The sequence below is a fragment of the Pseudonaja textilis genome, chromosome Z (assembly GCF_049901715.1).
Source record: "Pseudonaja textilis isolate UNSWEBS1 chromosome Z, rPseTex1.2, whole genome shotgun sequence".
Lineage (NCBI taxonomy): Eukaryota > Metazoa > Chordata > Lepidosauria > Squamata > Elapidae > Pseudonaja > Pseudonaja textilis.
The window spans coordinates 121,995,910-122,012,615 of record NC_142008.1 but is presented as its reverse complement, the minus strand read 5'-3'; the positions used below and the strand labels follow the sequence as shown (position 1 = coordinate 122,012,615).

The 16,706-nt window shown below is 43.3% G+C and overlaps 1 protein-coding gene across 6 annotated transcripts in view; it reads right to left on the bottom strand.

The window, feature by feature from the left end:
- CHD8 (chromodomain helicase DNA binding protein 8) overlaps nucleotides 1-16,706 on the bottom strand; it is an 84,338-nt gene that overhangs the window by 28,287 nt on the left and 39,345 nt on the right. For all 6 annotated transcript variants that reach the window (XM_087918070.1, XM_087918071.1, XM_087918074.1 and 3 more), the window contains 10 exons: nucleotides 16,430-16,567; nucleotides 15,081-15,202; nucleotides 11,618-11,861; nucleotides 9,449-9,625; nucleotides 7,817-7,960; nucleotides 7,293-7,548; nucleotides 5,381-5,594; nucleotides 3,128-3,323; nucleotides 2,365-2,532; nucleotides 51-230 (listed from right to left, as the gene is read on the bottom strand). In XM_087918070.1, the coding sequence (XP_087774196.1) occupies nucleotides 51-230; nucleotides 2,365-2,532; nucleotides 3,128-3,323; nucleotides 5,381-5,594; nucleotides 7,293-7,548; nucleotides 7,817-7,960; nucleotides 9,449-9,625; nucleotides 11,618-11,861; nucleotides 15,081-15,202; nucleotides 16,430-16,567 (1,839 nt within the window). The remainder of the gene's footprint in view (nucleotides 1-50; nucleotides 231-2,364; nucleotides 2,533-3,127; nucleotides 3,324-5,380; nucleotides 5,595-7,292; nucleotides 7,549-7,816; nucleotides 7,961-9,448; nucleotides 9,626-11,617; nucleotides 11,862-15,080; nucleotides 15,203-16,429; nucleotides 16,568-16,706) is intronic.

Here is a 16,706-nt window from a genome sequence, read left to right as displayed (position 1 = left end):
ATCTTCTGAAGACCAGATTATTTTCAAACGGAATTAGGGAATATGGATACCTTGGCAAAGGTGGATCCTTTCCCTTCGCTCTCAATGGTAATGGTAGTGGTGCGGCGAAGAAGGATCTGGTCAATGTCTTCCTCGCAGAACTTAGACCCTTCATCATCCTCTTGCATAATGGCGGCATAGGCCCCTTTGCGTAGCAAATCCTCGATCTCTTTCTTCGAAAACTGCTGAATCTGTGGAGGTGTGAAAGAAAGGGGAGAAAAAAAATCATGTTTCACTTCTCTTTTGCTTTCAGAGTCAGGAGCAACGCAGAAAAGCCCAGCTGTACAATCAAAAAAGACTTTTGAAGCAACACATTAAAACGGTGAAAAGTGATGGCAGAAAAATACTAGTTGTCCATCGACTCTGCCCTTTTGAGTCTGCTTTTTTTTCTTTTAAATTCAATCAATCAGTCAATCATAATTGCAATAGTAGCAAATTATAATAATTTTTTTTTTGGTCAGATGATGGACATGGGTTTATCCCAAGCATGACTGACCAACTACTTCTTCTGGAGCTTCCATGACTCTTCCTATGAAGGAACATGAGCAGTCCTTGACTTACGACCACAAGGAAGCCCAAAATTCATGTTGCTGAGTGAGAAAGTTGCTAAGTGAGTTTTGCCCCACTTTATGTCCTTCCTTGCCACCATTGCTAACTGAATCACTGCAGTTGTTAACTGAATCACTGCAGCTGTTAAATTAGCCACATGGTTGTTCAGCGAATCTGGCTCTCCCCCCGTTGGCTTTGCTTGTCAGAAGGTCGCAAAAGGGGATCCCGTGACCCCGGGAAACTGTGACCGTCATAAATACGAAACAGTTGGCAAACGTCTGAATTTTGATCACGTGACCATGGGGATGCAGCAAGGATCGTAAGTGTGCAAAACCAGTCGTAAGTCACATTTTTCAGTGCCATTGCAACTTTAAATGGTCACTAAATGAACTGTTGCTAAGCCGAGGAGTGCCTGTACTTCCTAACATTACGTCTATGGAAATTCGCAACCACCCAAATCATGGATGTCCCAAAGACGCTTTTTCTAAAAGGCAACTGGATTTTCTTGTGTGTGTTTTTTTTCCTTTCCCTTCTCTGAAAACATTTTGCTTCTCCCCCAAGAAGCTTAGTTGAGTTACAACTGAAGGAGCTTCTTAGATGAGAAATGAAATGTGTTCAAAAGAAACAAAATCCAAGAAAATCCAGTTGCTTTTTGGAAAAAAACACATTTGGGGTTCCGAGCATCACATTTGAACTTCCTTCCTGTCACTTGGAGATTATGAACCTGTATTCCTGATGTGCCAGTAAGATAAACAGGAACCAAACCCCACAATCATAAGATTCCCACTCTTAAAAATAAATCAGTAACAACCATTCCGATGATAAGAGCCCAGCCGTATTGCCCAGGTGATCCGTGTTTTCAAAGGTGTATTTCTTCTCGGCCTGTAAGGCCTGGCCATATAATCAGACGAGTTGTATTTTTATTTTATGAGCTGTGGTGGCGCAGTGGTAAGAGTGCAGTACTGTAGGCTACTTCTGCTGACTGCCAGCTGCCCGCAATTTGGCAATCCGAGTCTCACCAAGCTCAAGGTTGACTCAGTCTTCCATCCTTTTGGTAAAATGAGGACCCGGATTGTTGGGGAAAATATGCTGATACTGTTAAACCGCTTAGAGAGGGTTGTAAAGCACTGTGAAGCAGTATATAAGTCTAAGTGCTATTGCTAACTCTGCCCACTGCCAGGAGTTTGATCCGGACCAGCTCAAGGTTGACTCAGCCTTCCATCCTTCTGGGGTGGGTAAACTGAGGACCCAAATTGTTGGAGGCAAAATGCTGACTCTGTAAACCACTTAGAGAGGGCTGTAAAGCACTATAAAGCAGTATATAAGATTAAGTGCTATTGCCATTGCTTGTTCCCTTGTATTAACATGACAGTGGTGCAACTCTGCAAAAGACAGATGCTCCCAAACGTAGGTTTCCCAAGAAGCAAGAGGAGCTTCCACCTTTAAGTTTGGGACATGGAGGCTGAATTTCTGATTGGTGGGCTTTCTCCTCCCTGCTTCCTCACTATCTATACCAGACACAGACAAAGCAGGAAGGTTAAAAAAACTGTTCCTTTATATAAGCTGCAGGAATGCAACCATCAACTCTCCATGCACCAATTGTCCTGGGAATAAAACTCCTGGCAGTGTTTTATCTGAGCTGTTTCCTCCCCACATCAGATTTGTTTTGGCTCCCACCGTGCTTTTTGGGAGGGTTCCGGCTTGTCTCCTCCACCAAAGTCATCATCTTTTATTCTCAGCAGCTTCCTACTCTCCCCGACAGCTGCAAGCACTTACCCCAGTGATGCTCCCTTCTCGCCCACTCATGGACTGTAGGACAGCCTTGTCCAGACCCAGCTTGAGGCTGGCTTTGTCAAACATTTCCCGCTCGTAGGAATTCCGAGTGATGAGGCGGTAAACTTTCACGGCCTTGCTCTGTCCGATGCGGTGGCAGCGAGCCTGTGCCTGGGGGCGGGGAGAGGGGAACAAACAGAGCCATGAATCCTATGAGCATCCTTCAGACCCAGAAGAGACACACAACAGTTGGGCCTCCAAAGCACCTGAGGGTAGGACAAGAAGCAATGGGTGGAAACTAATCCAACAGAGAAGCAACCTAGAACTGAGGATAAATTTCCTGACAGTTAGAACAAAGAAGAAGTGCAATATTAATGCAATATCAGGGGTTTTCAATTCAATTTGTATAGAATGCGAAGGACGTGTGTGTTTTATTTTTATAGTTGTAATGTACACTAAGGATGGCATTTAATTTTGTTGTTTGAGGTGCAGTGCCAATAAACTAAACTAAACTAAAATTAAACTGATCTGCTCAAGGTTGATCCAGCCTTCCATACTTCCGAGGTCGGTAAAATGAGGACCCAGATTGTTGGGGACAATATGCTGACTTTGTAAACCGCTTATAGAGAGCCATAAAGTGGTATATAAGTTAAGTGCTATTTCAGACAAATGGTAAGACAAATCTTAAGAGAATGGATGTTTCAAGCCTCACGTTTCTGGCTACCGGCGTCTGATTTGCCATCCACCCCAGAGACCCCGAAAGTACCTGCAAGTCATTTTGAGGATTCCAGTCTGAGTCGAAAATTATGCAGGTATCAGCAGCTGTGAGGTTGATGCCGAGACCTCCCGCTCGGGTGCAGAGAAGGAACACAAAGCGATCCGAATCAGGCTTGCTAAAGCGGTCGATGGCGGCCTGACGCAGATTGCCACGCACCCGCCCATCAATACGCTCGTAGAGATACCTGTGCAGGGAAGATACAGAATTCTGTAAAACCAGCTTGAGACACCAATGTCAACATCTGAACCCACCTATATTCACTGCAATCGCCCACAAACCTGTCTCTAATTCAATATTTTTTTAAAAAAAAGAAAGAACCTGGCTACCACAAATTCTGAATGAACGTTGTAACGATGGATCATATGAAGAACTTGCATAACACTTAACTTCTCCCGTTTAAACGCTGCCACCTCTACCTGAACACACTAAATATATATTGTATATGTATATGTGGTACCTTGCTCAACAGTAGTAACTGTGAGAGGGATCTTGGGAGTCCTAGTGGACAACCATTTAAATAGGAGCCAGCCGTGTGCTGTGGCTGCCAAAAAAGCCAACACAGTTCTAGGCTGCATAAACAGAGGGAGAGAATCAAGATCATGTGAAGTGTTAATACCACTTTATAAGGCCTTGGGAAGGCCACACTTGGAATACAGCATCCGGTTTTGGTCGCCATGATGTAAACAAGATGTTGAGACTCTAGAAAGAGTGCAGAGAAGAGCAACAAAGATGATTAGGGGACTGGAGGCTAAAACATATGAAGAACGGTTACAGGACTTGAGTTTGTCTAGTTTAATAAAAAGGAGTAGGGTGACATGATAGTAGTGTTCCAATATCTCGTGGGCTGCCACAAAGAAAAGGGAGTCAAGCTATTCTCCAAAGCACCTTGAGGGCAGGACAAGAAACAATGGGTGGAAACTAATCAAGGGCAGAAGCAACCTAGAACTAAGGAGAAATTTCCTGACAGTTAGAACAATTAATCAGTAGAACAACTTTGCTCTAGAAGTTACAAATGTTCCAACACTGGAAGTTTTTCAGAAGAGATTGGATAACCATTTGTCTGAAATAGTATAGGGTTTGCTGCCTAAGCAAGGGGTTGGACTAGAAGACCTCCAAGGTCTCTTCCAACTCTTGTTATTCTATTTATAATTCTATTTGTGATTTTCTAAATCCTTCTTCCATGGCTGTGATATTTTGGTACGTTGTAACTGCACGGCTTTTAAGAAGTTGTCTGTTCTGAAGAATTGTACTATTAAGAATTGTAAAGGGTGCAAGGCAAGATTCTCAGCGAGGAGGATCATGAAAGCATGAATGTTACCGCATTGATGAAATAAGGCTGTGGAATATTTGGTTTGGGGGAGGGGGCTGGACAGCACAGGGGACCAACATGCTGGAGCATGTAACACCAGGCATGTCACTAGAAGGCAAAAATCATAAAACTGAGTCTCACTTATTTTGGTTATGTCATGCGGGGCAACTCATTGGAGAAAGCAATTACACTTGGAAAGGTTAGCAGTAAATCACCAAAGAACACAACAGTTGGCTAACGTCAAAACTGATACCAGCTAGCATAGAAAAACTCAAAAAAGCAGTCTGTAGTGTTTGTCCCAAAGGTGCTTTTTCAGGAGGTAACTGGACTTTCTTGTTTTTTCTTTTCTTTTCTTTTGAAGATGTTTCGCTTCTCATTCAAAAAGCTTCTTCAGCTCTTTCAGGATAGTGGGGAATGGAAGGATTTATATTCCTTGCTGACAGCTGGTCATTTGCATCCTTTTAGAGGGTTGTTGAAGCCCTCTGAAGTTTATCTGTGTCCTCAGGGTCACCTGAGTAGTACTCCTGGTTCTTGTAATCTGCAGTTTTTCCTCTGTAAAATCCCTCCCCCGCAATGGATTTCCAAAGGAAAAAATTGCAGACTCAGGTAAGCCTGAGGACACAGATAAACTTCCAAGGGCCTCAACAACCCTCTAAAAGGATGCAAATGACCATCTGTCTGCAAGGAACATAAATCCTTCCATTCCCCACCATCCCATCAGAGCTGAAGAAGCTTCTTGGATGAGAAGAGAAATGTCTTCAAAAGAGAAAAAACAACAACAAGAAAGTCCAGTGTCTTACTCAAAAAGCACCTTCAGGTCAAAAAAGCAGTGCAAGATCAGAAGATGTGGAAGAGACCTGGCCCACCGAATCGCCCAGAGTTGGACACAACTGAATGGATGACATCATCATCATCGCCGCACAAGCTCTCACCTCTTTTGGATGAGGTAGTCTTCCAGGATGTCGAGGCAGCGGACCATCTGGGAAAAAATCAGCACCTTGTGCCCTCCGGCTTTCAGTTTAGGAAGCAGTTTATCGATCAGCACCAATTTCCCAGAGGAACGCACCATGGCCTGCAGGGGAAAGTCATGGGGCACGTGGTGGTGGCAGGAATCCCGAAACTCGGTCAAGATCTTCTCTTCGGCACCTAGTTTGGGAGGGAAGAAAAGAAACGCATATGAAGGAATTATCCACATTTCAGGGTGTGTGGGGAACCAAGCTTGAGAAATCAGAACAAGCCAGGTCACTGGCCTTTTTGATCAACTGATGTCCCTTCACTTGTCATTTCTACCTTCTGGGTTACCTAAACCAGATCAGGATCAAGATGGGGAGCCTCAGCTTCTACTCTCAGAATATCAGAATTAGGGTTGGTCTCCTCCAAAGCTGAATACTGCGCCCCTGTTTGGCTTCATAGCTGCCACCCTGGCAAGATCGATGCTAGGCTGAACGATATAACGAGGATCATCAGCGGTTGCATGAAATCTACTCCTACTTGCTAGCTCCCCATCTCGAGGCTTGTTGCACTACCAGACTAGCTCTACGAAGGCAGGAAGCCTTAGTGAAGGAGTACAAACAAAATTATGAGAAACCCACTTCTTCCTGTGCACGCTGGTCTTTCTCACATATCAATCAGCAGGCTTAAATCCAGAAAGCCCTCTCTGGCACTCGCTCAACAGCTGTCTAACAACTTTGACATCAACACACAGTGGAAAGCCAAGTGGGCTGTTGAACATCTAAATACAGGCCCTAGTTGACCCTACACAAAAGGTGCCAGGTTTTGATCTTCCTCACCAGCACTGCTCAACTCTGAACGGGATCAATACCCAACATGGTGCCTGCAAGGACTCCTTGTTTAAGTGGGGTCTTGTCCATAGCGCTCAGTGTGACTCTGGTGCTCCTCGACAAAATATCCATCCAATTGTGTCCGAATGACCATCAAGAGCTTACACTGGCCCAATGTCTGATTGTTTTCAACATAGACCACCCTGACTTTGAATGGCTGGGGAGGACTGGACATTAACATTTGATCCACTTTAAGTCCCTGTATTTGCCATTCGCTAAATAAATAAACCTAAACAAGATACTTTCTGTGCCTAGGAAAAGATCTCAGGGGACTTAGAAGCTCAAAGCTAATTGTATGTCTGAGTTTACAGTTGGTCCTTGACTTATGACCTTAAGGGATCCTGGATTTTCCATTATATGTCACGACAGTCATAAGTTGAGGAACCAACACAACCAATCTGAACTTTGAATCCAGGACTTTTGGGGAATATGTTAAAAGTTTATATGGTTGCTAAATGATCAACCATAAATTGATAATTACCTGTATTTTGCAAAGAGCAGCTTTCTTTAGATCTAATTGAACACCTAATTGCAGTCTTAAGGCCTAAAGACACTTAACCATGAAGTGAGTGGGCTGTAGTGCTATTCTTCTTATCTTTCTTACTTTCTCCTATTAGTATCTAATGATTTATCACTTGTTTGTAATTTATGATTAATGATTTTAATTATGATTTATGACTTATCACTTTGTTGTTTGAATTTACACTGAGAGCTTATGCATCAGAGACAAATTCCTTGTGTGCCCAATTAAACTTGGCCAATTAAAAAATTAATTCAATGCAATGCAATTCTCTTCTATTCTGTATTCTCTTCTCTTCTGCATTCTCTTCTCTTCTGCATTGTATTCTGCATTGTATTGTATTCTATTCTATATTCTATTCTAATCCTAATCCTATTCTATATCCTAATCCTATTCCATTCCATTCCATTCTATTATCTGTCCAAATTTCCATTCTAGGCAGCTCAATTCCCCAAAAGCCTTCATTCACTTCCTCACACTTACCATTGATGAGGTAGGGGTGATTGCAACACTTGCGTAGCTCCATCATGGTATTGAGAAGGTTGGGCATGTTGCTGTGCCCTGCTCCCTTGGAAAGGAAGTTGAAGTTCTTCTCTAGGATGGCCCGGTAGTACTTCTTCTGGATGTTGGTCAGCTCTACTTCAATGATAGTTTCCTGCTTGGGGGCCAAATTCTTCTCAACATCCTCCTTCAACCGCCGGAGCATCATGGGCTTCAGGATCGCCTGCAGTTTCTGCACCTGTAGGGCAGAAGAGAGCAGTGGTTAGTGCCATCTGGAGGTGGATCAAGCTACTAAGAATAAATTAGTCAGTAGCATTGTCTTCTTAAGACAGATGAGGAATGATCTTCTCTTGAAGATGGTTTACCTGCTTTTCATATACACTGCAGAGGTTTGAGAATGTAGATAATAAGAGAAAATTAGCCAGACAAAAAGCTAGAAGCAGCAGAAATGGACGGTTCAGAAAGAGAAAAAAATGACAACATCCAACAGCTCTTTTTTTTTTTACCTGCTCCTCAGTTTTGAGGTCCCCGAAGTCCTTGAGAAACTCCGATTCAGAGGGGAATTGGGAGGGTTCAAGGAAGTGCAGGAGGCTGAATAGTTCTTCCACGGTGTTCTGGAGAGGGGTGCCAGTCAACAACACTTTGTGTTCCTATAAGGGAGGAAGATGGAAGAGACATCAAGACAGATGAGGGCATCACAGTACCCTAGAAGAACAGAATACCAGAGCTGGAAGGGACCTTCGAGGTCTTCTAGTCCAACCCTCTGCTCAAGCAGGAGTAGATTGCAATTGTGCAATCTCTTCTTAAAAACCTCCAGTGATGGAGCAGCCACAATGTCTGGAGGCAAATTATTCCACTGATTTAATTGTTCTAACTAACTTCTCCTTATTTTTAAGTTGGTTCTCTCCTGGATTACATTTCGTAGAGTTGTCCATGGAGATTCTCAGTCATCCAATTCTCTAAAAAGGATGCAAATGACCAGCTGTCTGTAAGGAGTATACATCCTTCCATTTCCCCACCATCCAGTCAGAATTGAAGAAGCTTCTTGGATGAGAAGCAAGGATGGATGTCTTCAAGGATGGATGTCTTTCTGGTATTTCTTTGGATGTCTTCAAAGAAATACCAGAAAGTCCAGTTGCCTCTTGGAAAAAAAACACCTTTGGGATTCCGTAGAGTTATGACTGAGCCGATTTTATGATGTATTTTTGCGGAAGGCGTAGGTGTGAATGCTGTGGTCATTAAGCCAACGCACCAATCTTAAGTGGGAAGCCACTGTTCGCTAGGAACACATTTCTGTTGAAAACTGGAAGCAACTGCAGATTTTCAGAAAAATGCTGCAAATATAACTTTGGCTGAGAGCCCAAAATACAATCATGTGCCTTGGGGGTGGGGTGGGGGCACAAATCATCAGAACTTTGGGTTTGGGTCTCAGGCAAATCCTAATTTCTAAAACACATGACAGTTAGAACAAATAATCTGTGGAAATAATTTGCCTCCAGAAGTGGTGAATGCTCCATGGAAGTTTTTAAGAATAGACTGAACAACTTGTCCAAAATGGTATAAGGCAGTGTTGGCTAATCTTTTTTGGGCTCCTGTGCCAAAAATTGTGCATGCATTAGCGCACGTGCACTCATGTGCCAGGACCCAGAATGCAATGAGTGCCCCCCACGCATGCGCGTGCAGTACTCCCCCCACGCCACCCTCTTACCTGCACTGCACCTCACAGCTGATTTACAGGAAGTGACGAAGTGGGCCTCTTTGCCCTGAAAAGCCTTGCAGAGGCTTTTTTCCAAGCCTCTGGGAAGCAGAAAAAGACCTGAAACCAACTGAAAAATCACCTGAGGCGCGTTCATGCGCAGTGAGGTAAGTTTGCCGGCTGGCGTGCAGGCACAAATGACTCTGCGTGCCACTTGTAGCATGCATGCCATAGGTTCACCATCACGGGTATAGGGTTTCCTGTCTAAGTAGAAGACCTCCAAGGTCCCTTCCAACTCTGTTATTCTATATTTCCTATCTCCACAGTGAGACATCTCAATCCTGGAGGCACTACTCAACAGACACCTCCAAAGTAGCAAATCCAGCAGGGTACCCATAAACATATTTCCCAAGCAGGACAGAAGAAGGCTTGGGGGTCCTACCAGGTCCATATGCTTGAGGCTGTCCAGCAGTTTGCAGTTGCGGTTCTTCAGGCGGTGAGCTTCATCGATGATCACACAGCGCCACTCGATCTCCCTCAGCTCGGGGCAGTCTGACAGGATCATCTCAAAGGTGGTGATCAGGGCATCAAACTTGTAGGCCCCTGGGATCAGACGACCCTGTTGGGAAGCAGAAGCAAGAAATAAAAACTCGATTTCCGGGAACGTCATTGGCAAAGCAGTTTTCTAGGCAAAATTTGGAAGAGGTTGGTCACCGTCTTCTTCGGGGGTATCATTTTCCAGAACAAACTACAATCTTGGGGTTATTTTGGGGGGAGGGGCTCCCTCCCCAAATATTAACCATGTCTGATACTGCTTAGCTTCAAAGCCCAGACAAGATCATCCAGCCCTGCTGAGGTAGTGGCAAAATCCACCAAAAACTCTACAAAATCATAAGTAATCACAAAGATTACTAGGTACAAATAGAAAAATACACATTATTTCCATAGCAAGGAAGATAAAACAGGAATGGTTAAATTGATTATTTTATTCGAAGATAAAAATATGTTTCTATTTGAATACCACTTCTGGAATTTGTAGTTGTGAAGAAAAAATAAATAAAACTTTGACCTTAGTTTTGTCGTTAGAAAGATTTGGTGTTATAGGAATGGCTAGTTTTTTTAAATATAATATTTAAAAGCAAAAAGTTGGGAGTGTGTTTATCTTGTACTTGTGCTAAGAGTTAGAAGTCAATGCCTCTTTTTCTTTCTTTTTCTCTTCCTCCTTGTATCTCACACTCCCTTTTCCCTGATCCCTTTCCTTCCCTTAATTTCCTATTTCTTCTTCTTCTTCTGTATTTTATGTAACAAAAATAAAATTTAATGAAGAGCAAATAAAAAATAAAAATCCCCCTCGACAAAATCTCCACTCTTAACCATAATTGCTCTGTTGCTTTCTAGAGGAAATGCAGAATTTCTTTATGCCCTGACATTTACCTCAGGCATTTCCCCATAAATAGGTGGGAAGAACAAGCGATACAGCCTATTTGCCCAAATCCATTTTTTCATCACTACAGGTAATCCTTGACTTATGACCACTTGTTCGGGGGCCATTCAGTGACAATGGCATGGAAAAAAGCAACTTGCCACCTGTCCTCATGCCTGCAAAACCACCCAGCATCCCCATGGTCAGGTTATCAAAATTGGGATGCTTGGGAATGGGCATGTGTTGAGAACAGCTGTGGTGTCCCTGGGATCACGTGATCACCATCTGTGACCTTCTTGGCTGACTTCCATCAAGCAAGACAATGGGGAAGCCAGACTCACTTAATGACCTTAACACAATTCCCTTAACAAACTGCAGTGATTTGCTTAACAGCCATGGACAAAAAACAAAAACAAAAAAAGTCGTAAAACTGGGCACGGCTCGCTTAACCAACCAACATGCTTGAGGGCAGAAATTCTGGTCTCAAATGTGATCATACGTCGAGAACTACCTCAACACCTCGATGTACATCCACCACCGAGCCCAAAATTTAATGTTGCGAAGCGAGACATCAGTTATTTGTCCTGTTTTAACAACTTTTTCACGGCCCCGTTTGTGAAGTGAATCGCTGCTATGGATCAGATCTAACTGATCATCAGAGTTGAAAGGGACCTTATAGGTCATCTAGTCTACCCTCCTCCCACCCAAGTGGGAGACCCTACACCATTTCTGACAAATGGCAGTCCAATCTCTTCTTGAAGGTCTCAAGTGATGGAGCTCCCACAACATCCAAGGGCAACTTCTGTTCCATTGGTTCATTGTTCTCACTGTCAGAAAAGTTAGTAACCCGGTTTGTTAAGCGAATTTGGCTACTGCTTCAGACTTCGCATGTCAGAAGGTCACAAAAAAGGGAGAATCGCGTGAACCCTGGGACACTGCAACCATCATAAAGGCGAACCAGTTGAATTTTGACCACGCGTGGGATGCTGGGAAGGTTGTAACTGTGAAAAATGGTCACAAGTTGCTTTTTTCTGATGCCGTTGTAACTTCAAACGGTCACTAAGTGAACTGTTGCATGTTGAGGATTGTCTTCATATTGCAGCCTCCTCTCATCTCAACCAAAAGCCCTCTGCGCTCCTTTACGGTTTGTCCCTCCCCAAAAGAAAACGTCTTTCCCCATTTACCTACCCGGGAGTCCTTACAGTACATCTCATATTGTTGAATCATCTGGCGGGAGGCCAGGCTGCCATGGTACACAATGGTGTTCATCTCGGTCCAGGTGTTGAATTCCCGCTCCCAGTTGGTGATGGTGGACAGAGGGGCGATGACCAGGAAGGGCCCGCGGATTCCCACGTTATACACTTCCTCCAAGAAGGCGATGGATTGGATGGTTTTACCCAACCCCATTTCATCGGCCAGGATGCAATTTTGCCTGTGGAGGGGGAGGGAAGATACGGTTGGAAGTGGGTAGAGACACACTTTTGCAACAAAACATTGTACGCGCAAGTAAATGTACTATGGAATGACTCAGGCTGCACCCCTGAAATATATATATTAAGGAGGAATATCTTTGGAGATTCTCAAATCAGATCATGGTTGCCCCAAAGGTGCTTTTCTTTTCTTTTGTACTTTTTTTCTTTTATTTATACAAACATTTATTTATACAAACATTTGAATAGTGTGTCATCTGGATGTAAATATCTTGTGCAATAACCATTATAGTTTATAGTTTGCTTAGCTTTAATACTCTATTCCAGAGGTCCCCAAACTTGGCAACTTTAAGACTTGTGGACTTCAACTCTCAGAATTCTCCAGCCTGCTTGGTCCACAAGTCTTTTGCTCTATTCTTACTTAATATTAATCTGCATCATATATCTAATTCTTATAATATTCCCCATCTTAACATTTTTAATTCTTATCACGTTTACTATTTTGTGCTAGTCTTCTTTAATTTCTAACTTCCATATTTATTTTTCCATTGATAAAATAAATCCCATATCATATAATATTCAAAAGGCAACTGGACTTTGTGGGGTTTTTTTCGTTCTCTTGAAAACGTTTCTCTTCTTCAAGAAGCTTCTTCGGTTCTTCAGTTTTAAAGAACGGAAAAAGTTTCTTGGATGAGAAGTAAAACATCTTCAAGGGAAAAAAAAGCAACCAAGAAAATCCAGTTTGCCTTTTGAAAAGCACTGATGGGATGATAAGGAGGAAGCAACTGTCACTGAATTCTATGGGACTTATTTCCAAACAGAAATTTTAAATCAGGCCTATCATAATTCCTGACCATACTGCTTGAAACTTGTGAAGTTTGTCATACACAATATCTGAAGATAGTAGATTGTCTTCCTCATTTACAGGTAACTGCACTGTTCTGCATTTATTACAACATGAAACACAGATTTTTGGAAGGTAATTCTCCACCCCCAAAACTTTTCTTCTAGCCCTCAAGGGAGTGAAAAAGCTGCAAGTATGGTGATGTCTGCCAAAATCTTAAATCTCCTTGGACTCTTTTAGTCTCAAAGGTGTTTTTCCAAAAGGCAACTAGACTGGTTTTCCGTGAGGAAGAAGAAAATGTTTTGCTTCTCATCCAAGAAGCCTCAACACACAACTGATGAAGTCCAAAAGGTGTTTTTTTTTTTTTTCAAGAGGCAACTGGACTTTCTGGTTTTTCTTTGAAGACATTTCGCTTCTCATCCAAGAAGCTGAGAGCTGAATAAGCTTCCTGGATATGAAGTGAAACGTCTTTAAAAAAAAAAAAAAAGCCCAGAAAGTGCAATTGCCTTTTGAAAAAAAGCATGGGACAACCATGACCTGCATGACTGAGAATTTCCATAGACAAGACGGATGAAGCTTCTTGGATGAGAAGCAAAATGTTTTCTTCTTTTTCTTCCTCAAGAAAAAACTAAGTCCAGTTGCCTTTTGAAAAAGCACTTTTGACACAACCAGGATCTAGATGACTGAGAATCTGTATAGACAACAGAGAGGGTAGGAACATGTAGACCAGAAGTGAGCTATTCATTTTTCCCCAGTAGCTACATGAGACACCTATGGGACTATTGTGGAGGAATGAACCAATAAGGTCTAGCATGCACACACACACATATGTAAATTGGTGAAGGAAAAAAAAGCAATAGTCTTTAAAATAAAAGCAATTCATGCAGGCCGGATAGGGACAGCCAAAAGACCAGATGTGGTAAAACATCTAGGTCTGAAGTAGAGGCTAGAAATAACTACATTTTACAGAACCGTTAAGCACAATTTTTATAGCCAACTTGCCCAATGTATTCTTAAAACCATCCCACTGGCAAACTTTTCTACAGGTTAGATCAGGAGTATCAAACTCATTTTTTATTGAGGGCTGCATCAGGGTTGTGTTTGACCTTGGAGGAGAAGGGGCATTGCCAGGGTGGGTGTGGCCAGCTCAAGGCCACTCATGTCAGGATGGCATGAGCGCTCACGCGGTGTTCCTGAGCTCCATTTTCGCTGGTAGAAACATTGCAGGCTGGCCCTTTGTTGTTTCCAGGGTGGTCCTGCTGGCCAAATCTAAGCACTTTATGGGCCAGATCTGACTTGCAGACCTGGAGTTTGACACCCTTGGGTTAGATGGTGTTCCTGGTACGATTAAGAATTCTCTGCCATTGGTTTTGGAAAAACCACCGCTCAAAATAATGGGACTGGAGTTGGTAGCAATAGCAACAGCACTTAAGACTTATGCACTACTTCACAGTGCTTTGAAGCCCTCTCTAATTGGTTGACAGAGTTAGCATATTGCCCCCAACAACATGGGTCCTCATTTTACTATTCTTGGAAGGATGGAAGGCTGAGTCAACATTGAGCTGCTTAGGATCGAACTTCTGGCAGTGGGCAGCGTTAACTTGCAATACTGCATTCTAACCAGTGGACCACCAGTGTTGTGACCGGCCAGTGGAGCTGGCGGCAGACTTGGACAGTGAGGAGCTTGGGGAAGAACACGGGCCAGTCCTGGAGTCTGGGGAAGACTCTGCTGAGTGCTCTGCATCCAAGGCAGAGATGGTTCCAGGGCCATCTGACAATTATCAGAAGCCTTTGGAATCTGAGATCAGTGGGGTAGAAGAACAACTGAAGCCTATCCCGATATGTGCATGCGCAGAGCTGTCAGGAGAAGGGAACAGTTAAGGAACAAGGATCAACTCGGGAGTAAAGGCACAGGTGGACGGTGAACAGCCCCTCCCCTAGGGAATAAAGAAGAATGAAAGGGGAATGGGGTTTTCAGGAGACAATCAGTTCGTTTAATTAGTGTGAAGATTTATTCATGACTCTCAGAAACTCCTTGCCAAGTATTTTCTTGTATGGCGTTGCTATCGGCCTGGCAGCTGTCCAAGCCTGGTAAGGTCTGTGGTTGTAATTCACCTTTGAAAGAAAGACTGTTTGCCGGGACTTTGCTGGATGTGAATGATAGGAATTCACATTAGCCTAATAAAAAGGGGTTTTGTCGGGACAAGGAGCCTGCTTCGTGATTTTGTGAAGCCTAGATCAGAACACACAGCTCCTGGCCATCTGTAGAAATCCCAGCCTTCACAACTGACATCGGAAAGCATGATTTTCCACTTGAGAACAAAATCCCCTAACCAACCTGCATTTCTCTTCTGGGCTTTCCTGCCTGTAGCCTCACCTATTGTACCAGTTGAAAAGCAACCAGTTTACACCCTCCAGCTGATATTCGCGCAACTGATTGCCGTTCTTGTATTCGTGGGAAAGTTCCAGCTTTTTCCAGGAACCTGCCTGGGGTCGAGCCTAAGGAATAAATGTTTGCTATTAGGTGCCAAAGATGTAACAAGGAGGGAAAGGTTTTGTCGAACTCGCTGAATGCCACTGGAAGATTATTTCTGATTCTGTGGTTAAGCTTACCTTTCATTCATTTGGGTCAGTATTTCTGCAAGCTACCCTCTTTATGAAACAAATTCAGCCCCTGCAAATTTCTTTTCTTTCTTCTTGTTTTGTCTCCCATCAGACACTGGTAATATCAATGCTACCTGTTCTTTTGATGTTACTGTATGAAACAAAGATGTTTTACCTTTGGCAAACTACATAAGGAGCTTTGTATCATGATATGTGCTGTCTGCCAACTTCTCAGATTTTTCTTTCTTTCTTTCTCTTTCTTTCTTTCTTCCTCTCTCTCTCTTCTTCCTTCCTTTCTTTCATTTTTGTTTCCCCCCCCCTCTCTCCATCCTTCTTTCTTTCCTTCCTGCTTTCCTTCCTTTTATTTTCTTTCTTTTTCTTTCATTTTTCTTTCCCCTCCCTCTCCGGTTTCCTTCTCTTTCCCGTTCTTGTTTCTTTTTCTTTTCATCTTTTTTCGTTTTACTTCCTCCCTCCCCATCTTCTTCCTTCCTTTCTTTTTCCTCTTTCATTTTTCTTTTTCCCCTTCCTCTACTTTTTCCTTCTCTCCCCCTCCCTCCCTCTCTCTTTTTCCCCCCTATAAAATCTAAGATGGCAAATATATCCAACATACCTTCCTCCTTCTATTTTCCCCAAAACACTGGGAGATGAGTTAGTCTCCAAGAGTGAAAGACCCAAAGTCACCAAGCCGGATTTCATATTTAAGGCAGGACTAGAACTCAGTCTCCTGGTGATTAGCCCAAATCACACAGCCAGCTTTCACGCCTAGGGCAGGACTAGAACTCACCTGCCCAGTTTTCATGGCTAAGGTGGGACTAGAATCCATTCATTTAAAGCCTGGAGAGACTACTACTACTATTACTACTAACAAAAAATACCTATTATATCTGCAATGGACTTTTGTTTTGTTTTCCTCCCTGTCCTGCAATAATGAGAAGGTATCAGAGATCAATTAAGGTGGGTTTTTTTTCAGTACCTAGGAGAGCCAGAAATCTGGCTGCACATGAGAAGGCGTAGGTATCCAAACACAGACACTGTTCCAGAATATTAGTGGACAAAACCAGGAGGCTTAGCACGACAGATAAGGCCAGGACTTTAGAGTGTAGGGAATAAGTTGCCACTCACCACCCGTTTGAGCTCAGGGTGCCTGGACTGGATGCGTTTGAACTCTTGGACCTTTCCTTCGTCTACATCTTCTTTCAGTTCCCATGTGCTGTCTTCATAAGGGAGCGAACACCACTTTACCAGATAATAGATCACCGGCTGCAGGAGAGAGAAGCGGGGGTGGGGGGGGAGAAGGAGAGAGGGAAGGGGGGAGAGAAAGGGGGAAGGGAAGAGAAGGGGGAGAGAGAGGGAAAAGAGACAGGGAATGGGGAGAGAGAAGGAGCAAGAGAGAGGGAGA